This window comes from Macadamia integrifolia, unplaced genomic scaffold, assembly GCF_013358625.1.
Source record: "Macadamia integrifolia cultivar HAES 741 unplaced genomic scaffold, SCU_Mint_v3 scaffold1737, whole genome shotgun sequence".
NCBI classification, from domain to species: domain Eukaryota; kingdom Viridiplantae; phylum Streptophyta; class Magnoliopsida; order Proteales; family Proteaceae; genus Macadamia; species Macadamia integrifolia.
In genome coordinates this window covers 112,433-122,051 of record NW_024868331.1, presented here as the reverse complement: position 1 = coordinate 122,051, position 9,619 = coordinate 112,433, and the positions used below count along the sequence as shown (strand labels likewise).

General features: G+C 36.8%; 1 protein-coding gene across 1 annotated transcript in view; it reads left to right on the top strand.

The window, feature by feature from the left end:
* Nucleotides 1-7,630: 7,630 nt before the first annotated feature.
* The window catches only part of LOC122064733 (ER lumen protein-retaining receptor erd-2.2-like), a 3,605-nt gene continuing 1,616 nt past the window's right edge, over nt 7,631-9,619 (top strand). Inside the window, exons 1-2 of the mRNA XM_042628491.1 lie at nt 7,631-8,036; nt 8,584-8,783. Coding sequence (XP_042484425.1) covers nt 7,811-8,036; nt 8,584-8,783 — 426 coding nt within the window. The 5' untranslated portion in view covers nt 7,631-7,810. The remainder of the gene's footprint in view (nt 8,037-8,583; nt 8,784-9,619) is intronic.

Sequence of the window (9,619 nt, the reverse complement as noted above, 5' to 3'; positions counted from 1 at the left end):
ATATACTATGTAACACAATTTGGGTATTAAGAGTATTGGGGTATTTATAGGTATATACATACAAGACTTCCATTATAATAGAGATTTTACTTTCTTTAGTTGCGTGTATGCTGTGTTGTGGTTATTGCATTAGATGATTCTGATAGGTTTTGGGTTAACAGGAGTTAACTCGATCACTGGTTCAGCTCTATGAGAATAGTGTGTGACAAGAAGTCTACCAATTATACTACTTTTGTGGCCATTAATGGTACATATAGAGGTGAAGAACTGACTCTCTTTGACTCCATATTAAATTATTTGAAAGCACTTCACTTCATCATAAATGGAGAACAATTGCATCACCGAATCATCATTCCACACATCCATTTCTTTACTATCATCGAGGAGTGTAGATTTACAAGAAAATTTCAAACTTTTTCCATCTGATATATGCTTGAGGATTGTACTATATATGTCCTGAAGCATTTCTAAATAACTATATTTGTCTTTGTCAACCAACTTCTGTACTACATTCCCATCATAATAGTACAAAATATGAATAAGTCCATTATGCACTAACAATTACATATGCAATTACATAATATATCAAACCCCCAAAATCCCAAAATTCCACAAATGGCTCACACTTCAATCTAAAATCATGGCATTGCAATATCTCCATAAAACAACTCAAACATGGAACTCAAAATTAGTAAAGGAAGATCAAATTCAAAACCCCCAAAATTCCCTAAATTCCGCAAACAAAATCAAAAACCCTCAAATTAGATAACATATGGCATTCAGTGTAATGCTTCGATCCCATTAACTTTGCACAATATTGTCCTCTTTGACCCATGGGTCTTAAGACTTTAAAAGGTGTTGTGCCATGTTAAGGAGGCTAGAGTTTATTAACTAGCCCAGTAATCTCTCCCTAGGCGATGTGGGACTAAAGTTTACATACCCTCATTGATCTCCTAAATCCCCTGGTACTTGTCGTATCCTTAATGGAGATACCTCACCAATCTCCCAAGCAGGTTTGGTACTTGCTATTTTCTTGGATGTCACATTCAGAATCAGTAAAGGGAGATTAAAATAAAAAAAAAAATTGCACAAATTTTACAAAATAATGCCATTCAAAATGAGTAAAGGGAGAACAAAATCAGTAGATGGAGATGAGATGCATCACGATTAAGAAATAGGGGTGAAATCTTAACTCACATTTTTAGTTTCGAGGGTTCTCACACCGCCGTTTGAACTCGTCCGACTATTCAACGCTCTTTAAGAATAGTTCACAGCTGAAGAGCCCCTTTTTTTTACCCTCTATGGTTTCGCAAAACAAAATTGTAGAACGGTATAGGGGTGAAATTTTAACTCACATTCTCAATTTCCAGGGTCCTCACACAGTCGCTTCAACTCATCGAACTGTTGAGAGCTCTCCAAGAAAAGTTCACCATCGAAGCTCCCCCTTTTTTTTTGCCCTCTTTCACAAACATAGTTACAAAATGGCATAGCAGTATCCATGCCATCACCGCCACGAACCGTAGTGATGGGGGTTATTGCCTAGTTGTACGATGGTTGCCGATGCGACTAGGATTCATTTGGTGCTCCTCTTTGCATCTGGTTATAGTACATAGGGTTCATTGGCAAGTTAGAAAAGAAGAGGTATCGATATGATCTCTCTTATTTGGATTTGAAGGGTATAATAGGGACTTCACAACCCTGAAGGTATTTCCTATCTAAAATAAGTAAACAAGCCAGGTCACATAATAACAGATTCTCCCAAACGGAGTTTGAACACTGTCAACTGCAGGAGATACAGAGTAATTATCAGTTCTGCAGGGATGGTTATAACAATAGGATAAACTGTAGGGGAGGCTAGTGTAATTATTCCTTAAATCTTTGTGGTAATTTGTGGTAAACAAGTATAAGTTTCCCACCTCTTTTACATTTTTCACTTATCTCCATCAAACAAACAAGGCCTAAAGAAAATCCACTCCTACCAGCTCTAGTAGGGGTGGGCACTTCCTTGCCACCACCACCATTGCCTTGCTTGGCCCACTATGCCACCCCACCTATTTCTACAACTTTTCCAACACCCCACCTGCCCCTACCATTTTTCTTTTTTAGATGGGTACATTATAGAAGAGGGAAAGGGGAAGGTAACATTTAGGAGACTCAAACTCGAGATTTCCTGATGACTATAGGCTTTGCACACCATAATCTCACCAACTATGATTGGCAGTTGTTATTTGCCCCCTACCCTTGCCACAAGTCCACCGCTCCCTTGCCCTTGTGGAGTCCCAACCTTCCCTGAAAACTCACCCATCACTCCCCTAACCCTGTGTGCCCCACCCATCACTCCGATGCCCTTGCACAAACCCACTTTGCGGCTGTGTCCACTCGCAATTGCACAATCCCACCCAGCCTGCTACCCATGCACAAACCCACTTTGCCCATGTGTGCACCTGCCACTGCACAATCCCACCCAACCCGCTACCCCTGTGCTCACCCATCATTGTGCAACCTAGCCCGCTACCCCTGCCATTACTCTTCTTCTTCTTCTTCTTCTTCTTTCCTCTGTTACTTGAAACATAGAAGTAAAAATCTATTGTTATCGCAATAGGGGGGGGGTGAAACCAACAACCTCAATAGTCAACCGAACAAGAAGAAGGAAATGGAGAAGGAGAAGGAGAAGAAGAGGGAAGGGAGGGAAAATTCGGGTGGGATATTGTTTTCATTGAAATTTCACATATGGTGGCTGCAATATGTAATTACCGCTGTATATATGTCTACTAGTATTGAGCTAGAACTACAGAGTTTACCAAGAATGTAGTTACAAAATAATCGCCACTATTGCTTACTTTCGGCTGATGAAACCATGGCTATATGCATATATTTTTAATTATAAGAGTAACCTAGTGCACAAAGTTCCCACTACTGTAAGGTCGGGGAGGGGCAGAAGTATTCACCCTTACCCCATGTTTCACTGGAAATTGTTATATATATATATATATATAACTAAATAACGATAAAAACTTTGAGATTGAGCTTCCTAAGGGCCCACATACTGGAATTTTATTATCTCGTTCCAATTCATGGAATTATCACACCTCCCAATCACAAGGTTTCTTTTCATCTAGGGTACAAAAGACCTTAGAGCGGAGGTAGACAAGAAAATAGGAAAATGCATGGCCTTTTTTTTTTTTTAACTCAGAATTGAACTCATTTATACCTCTGCTACAATTGGTTTGAATGACATGCAGAGCTTGCACCAAACAACCAAATTACTATGTAGCTTCAGTAATTTCATTTTTCATGCATATATCTATGAATAGAAATTGATGCAAGAGTTCAAGCATCTTTTTTTTTTCTTTTTCTTTTTCAAAGGAGTTCCAATCAAAGTACCTCCACTTCTTGAGGCGTAGTACCCTATTGTGTACAACCAATGAAATTTTAATGTCAATTTTCACTTAACTTTGTTGGCAAAAATATCGAGTTTTGGTCTTAACTCCTCACTAGGGAAAAATATGTTAAATATTATATTTTATTCCCTTGAAATCACCAAATAAAAGCCCTATAAGAATCCCCAACAAACCCCAAAGGCATAGGTCAAACCCATTGTGACCGAATGATGGTCCCAACCGGATGATGAAACTAAAGGTGTAAAACCTGTCAAAAATCCAACCGGATGATGCCATTGGATGACGATTTTGGTTAACCGGGTTGGTCATCTGTTTGACCCAATAGTTGTGGTTTTTTGCCCAAAGTTTCCCAGATCCACTCTAAACCATATAGAGGTCATTTTATCTCTTGGAGCCATACAGAATTTGGTCATTTGGTGGGTGATCCAACCATCATCCACACTTAGGCCAAATATGGTATTTCCCCCCAAATTGACTTCCCATTTGTGGGTCTTCACTCTCATGGCTTCTCTACACCTCCTAGGGCATAAAACATCACTTCTATGGTGGGAGATTCGACCCCTCGACTCATCCTTGGTTCATTTTGGTACAACCTTCCACTTAGGGCACCCACTTCCAAGTTTCCTCTTACCTACATGCTAGGGTATCCTTAGTTGGATCATGTAGGTAGGAGTTCCCTCTCCTCATGGGTCTTACTTAGTGTGCAATGTACAAGTACGCTTAACTTAAGTTTTGATTTTGTAGAGAGGGGAGAGATCGAGAAAACAAGTAATGTGTACAAGAGAGGGGAAAGAGAACCTACCTTGGCAAAGGGGGAGGAGCAGTCTTTGCCAGGTATACTTGGAGGAGGAGATCCTTCCTCAACTCCCTCTTTTTGTTGTCTCCTTCTCCTTCCTCTTCTTCTTCCTCTCCTTCTTTTCTTTTCTTTCGTTCTTGTACAAGTAACAAATGAGAAATGAAAGGGTAGTTGGGCTTTATATAGGCTCATTTATGACTAAAGCCTCTTTGGATAAAAAATGGATTTTAACCAAATAGAATTAAACACTTGATGGGCGGTATCGGTACACCTCAACGGGGCACATGTCCGTAAATCAATTACTAGGTAGGTAGGGACACACATTTGAGGGGTTCTAGGGCATACAGGTAGGTAGTTGCGAGTCCCACCTCAAAATAACCTCATTTAGACAGTATTTGCTGTCTCTGGGGGTACAATTGGTCAATAGGTTAGATCATCCGGTTGCCCCAAAAGGCTTCTTTTGGCGGTGTTGCTACTGTAATCTTAGTCCCACTTGCCCGGGGACTTTTGTGGGAGTTCCTTAGTCGTAATATGGACTTGCCCAACATGTTAAGATAAAAAGGGGGTTTCATAAGGTGTTTGTAAGTATGTGGGTCCTTTCTTTGTGCATCTCACTACTAGGGTTCAAGTGACTTTTCCCCAATAACAAAAGACTTGCACTGACTTCTTTGGTGGTTTGTAACCCTTTCATGTAATGAGTCAGGCAATCCACAAGTTACCAATAGTTATCACCTTGGGTGCATTATCTATGTCCAAAAGTTGAAATTAACCCGAATTTTTGGGCACAGGTGTAACAAAGGTAAACTTTTTTTTTTTTTTAACCCGTAGAAGAAAAGGTAAACTCACACCCAACCAAGGGCATTTTCTCCATTAAAGGGTTTAACGATTTATGATGTCATCACTTAGGAAATACAAACTAACGGACTGGGTTGTTTATTGTAAGAAACTATAAAATGTATGGGAGGGATGTAATTTTTGAAAACACAAGGAAAAATGTAATTAGGACTTAGTACCAGGGAGGGGGGTGTGATTTTCTCTTATTTTAATAAATATTTTCAAAATGATTTTGCGGTTGAATAAATGGTTACGTGACATTGCAAAGTGAGGGAACTTAATTGTAATTATCGAGGGTGTGTAAGTGTTATATCTACTTATAAGTGTCCTTATATATAAATATCTTTATTTGAGAAATAAAGGCAAACACACATTGAGAAACCTAAATGGATTACCTTAATGGTATCCCACTTCTTGACTCGTTCAACAAGATATGGATATTGAGAAAGATAGTAATTAATTAAGGATTTAATTTTCTGAATTCATTATATTGTAAATCCTTGAATTAATTAAGGATTTATTTTCTGAATTCATGACATTGTAACTCCTTGAATTAATTAAGAATGAATTTCCTAAGAGGATTTGCACGTGTGAATCATTAAGTATTCTACATCTTACCATGTGATGTATTGAATACTCTAACACTACATAAGGTACGATTAATGGAATAAATTTTCGAATAAATTTTTAAGAGATCATTATCTTTTATCAAAATAACTCATTATTAACCCTCAATTTATAAATTATAATTCCATGCCATGAATGGTGAAAGTTCAAAGTCTCTCAAGTAAAAGGAAAGAAATGTACACAACTTTTATTGAGTATATGCATGATAAACTAGAGAAGAAGAAGAATCTTCAAATTATATAAACATTCTTCGTATCCAACAACATAAAGGAACCATGCCAACATAGAAGCAATGAAGAGACTGTCTTTCGTGTGTCAGAGAAGTATTATTTATGCCTATCGATTTCTTTGGCGCAAAGATAAAACCCCCTAAAATGGCACAACTTAAAACATTGGGGTTTTGCAACTTATTAATAAGAGATTGTGTCAGAGAAGGAATGACAATTGCTAGATTGAGAGAGGGACGAACACCAACTTTCGGAGCCTCTTGGACAAACGACTAAAGTAGATCATCTTCACCCAATGTAGTTAGTGTTAGTAAGCTTTGGGACACGGGAGGAAACACAGATTTTGATTTCCAAGTTCCAACACTATACCTATCCGACGTTATGCACTTATACATTTATTATGCCAATGCCATTATATTAATGTAATACTTAATTTAGTATTTTTCTTATTGACACCCCTCAAGATGTCAAATAATTTGAAATTTTTTCATTCTTTTCAATTAGAGTAAATATTAATATATATATATATATATATATATTTTTTTTTGAGAAAACATTATGATTTCACATGTGTACTCAAAATTGTGCATGACAACGATATCTTTTAATAATGACGTAATGATTAATGACACACCACTTTCAGATTATATTTGGAAACCCCTCTATATCCCAATCTTAAAAAACTTATGAAAATAAGACAAAGGGAAATTAAAAGAAGGTTTCAAGTACTAAATACAGCTATAAAAATATCATTCAATAATCCGATTAATTTACTTCAAATCGACACTTTTTTTTTTTCCGTAAACAATCAACAAGTTTGATTCATGTGCCTAGATGGTATGATTTATAAGTTACCCCTAAAAAATATTTTTCTATAAAGGGCAATAAACCAGAGAATCCCAACCCATAAATTCCTCTTTTTCAATAAGTTACAATTATTTTTTTTAGGTAAACAATCAACAAGTTTGATTCATGTGTGTGCATTGTATGGTTTAAAAGCTACCCCTAAACAATATTTTTCTCTAAGGGAGATAAATCAGAGAACCCCAACCCATAACCCCAACCCATAAATTCCTCTTTCTCAACAAGTTAGATATATATGTATATATATATTTTTTATTTTAATTTTTTCTAAAGGTGATAAACAATCAACAAGTTTGATTCGTGTATGTGCATGGTATGGTTTAAAAGCTACCCCTAAAAAATATTTTTCTATAAGGGAGATAAATCAGAGAACCCCAACCCACAAATTCCTATTTCTCAACAAGGTAGATTATTATTATTATTATTATTATTATTATTATTATTATTATTATTATTATTATTATTATTTTTAGGTTGGTAAACAATCAACAATTTTGATTTCATGTGTGTAGATGGTATGGTTTAAAAGCTACGCCTCAAAAAGATTTTTCTATATGGGGAGATAACCAGAAAACCCCAACCCATAAATTCCTGTTTTTTCTTTTCTTCCCTTTTCTATCTATTTTTTTCCAACCAAACGCACCCCAAGCCCAGTTAAGAATGGAATTTTTTTACGACAACGAGGACTTATACTTTTCAGGACAAACATGAACTTCGGGATCGTCCACAGATCTCTCAAAATCCTATTCTTTTTTCATTTTTCATTTTTCTTTTTCTTGTAATCTCAAAATAGTATTCTGAAACGTGTCAAAAACCCATTTGTCGGCATTCAATACGAATAAAATTCTTAGTATCTTTACTTACTTAGCTCTTTGCATGTGCCGCTCGTGTCCTCCGCAAAGGCTCTCCATCTTGCCAAACCAAACTGAAACGCTCTCTCTCTCTCTCTCTAGACTGCAACTCTGCTAAAGCCTTTGTTGTCTGTTTCTTTATCGATCAATTTGGTGAAGAGTAGAGGAAGAAGAACGAAGAAGAGAAGAAGAAAAGAAGACTTGAGAGAGATGGGAAGAAGAAGGAGCTCTCCTTTAAACAAAGTTTTCGGATGGATGCGAAGGCAATCGATGAAGGTGAAGGCATTCCTAACTGTAACGGCTATGCTCTGTTCTTTTGTCGCTCTGAAACTTTTCGTCAAAGAGCACAGCTACTTCTTCATTGCTGCGGAAGTGATCCATGCACTGGGTATCATGGTTTTAATTTATAAGCTTACTACCCAGAAGACATGTTCTGGTAATCTACATTCGATTTGGGGTTTTTTTGTTCATATCTTATTTCATCATTTGGCGCTCTCTCTCTCTCTCTCTCTCTTTCTGGGTTCTGTCCTGATTAATTGACAATTTCCCCTGTTTCATTCCTTTCCTGTGCATTTCTCTACTTTTTTTTTGTAACTATTTATCTGGATTACTGCTAATAACCAATCTGGGTTTGTATGAAAATTATTGAATTGTTGATATGAAGGAACGAGTATTCTGAATTGATCTTAGCCTTTCTGCCCCTCTTTGAAATAGTTGAGGACTATGGATTTAAATGGGTGGTTTCAGGCTTTGATCATTCAAGAACAGAGTAACTCTGTGGTAATGAGCTTTTCTTTGTTTCATAGTATGCATTGCTAACAAATCTTTTATGTTTTTGTGGTGACAATAGCCAAGTAATTTATTTTTTTATTTTTAATTATTATTGGGGACTGTCACTTAAAGGGTTTGGTAAACCCTATTTTTGATCCAGGATATGATGGTGTGAAAATAGGTTTTTTTCTAACTGCTGGTGCCTTTTTTAGGTCTTTCACTGAAGACTCAAGAGTTAACTGCTATATTCCTAGCAGTAAGAGTATATTGCAGCTTTATATTTGAAGCAGACATTCACACTGCGCTTGATTCTTTAACACTCCTCTCTACCCTCTGGGTCATATACATGATACGTTTCAAATTAAAGTCGACCTACATCAAGGAACTTGACAATTTTCCATTATATTATGTGGTAAGGACCGTGTTTTCGCTATTAATCTATGGAAGTTTAATATTATGCAGCATTCTCCAATTAGTACTTCAAAAATATGTTTTGATCAATGTTCAAATAATTGTAAGTTTAATTACTATATTCGAGATATTCATGCGTTGCCATTGCTGTTCTTGTTTACGACTGAGGAGAAGACCATAGACCAGCAAAACCAAGAATCCAAGGGTTCATATACATACATGGTAACCAATGATGTTGTTGTGGACATAATTAGATTGAACTGATCCAAAAGTGCACTTTTGGATCATAATTTGGAGATTTAGCAGACACCACTCTAGGTCATAACTCATTGGGTAATCATAAGCACCCAACTAGCCAATTTTGACTGTCCATACAAAGAATAATTTCAGTCATTGGATATGGTTTCTCCTTGGTGGATGTCCTCAATGGTGAGTCCTGATCACCAATTATTTCAGCCACATAATAATACCACAAACAGAGAGGATTGTCTCTTCTCTATCTTGGAAAAAGTATTCTCCATTGGTAGTATTGGTATCTGTATTGCCATCCATATCTTAGTTCTAGTTTGAAAAATCATTCCAAGTCCATTTTGTTCTGGCAATTTCTTTATTTAGTATGAAAGGCCTGGCACTAAAATTTTGGATAACACAATCTCAGACACAATCATGTAGTTTACCTCCTATATCTACAAATTTTATATATAAGAGTTGTACAATATAAAAGAAGGGAGAGGGATAAGCACACTAACCATGTGTGGTAAGCTGGCAGGCGGCACCAATGGGGGCGCTGGATGGGGTATCACAGAGGAGGGGCAGGGAGTCATTTCAAAGGGGGGG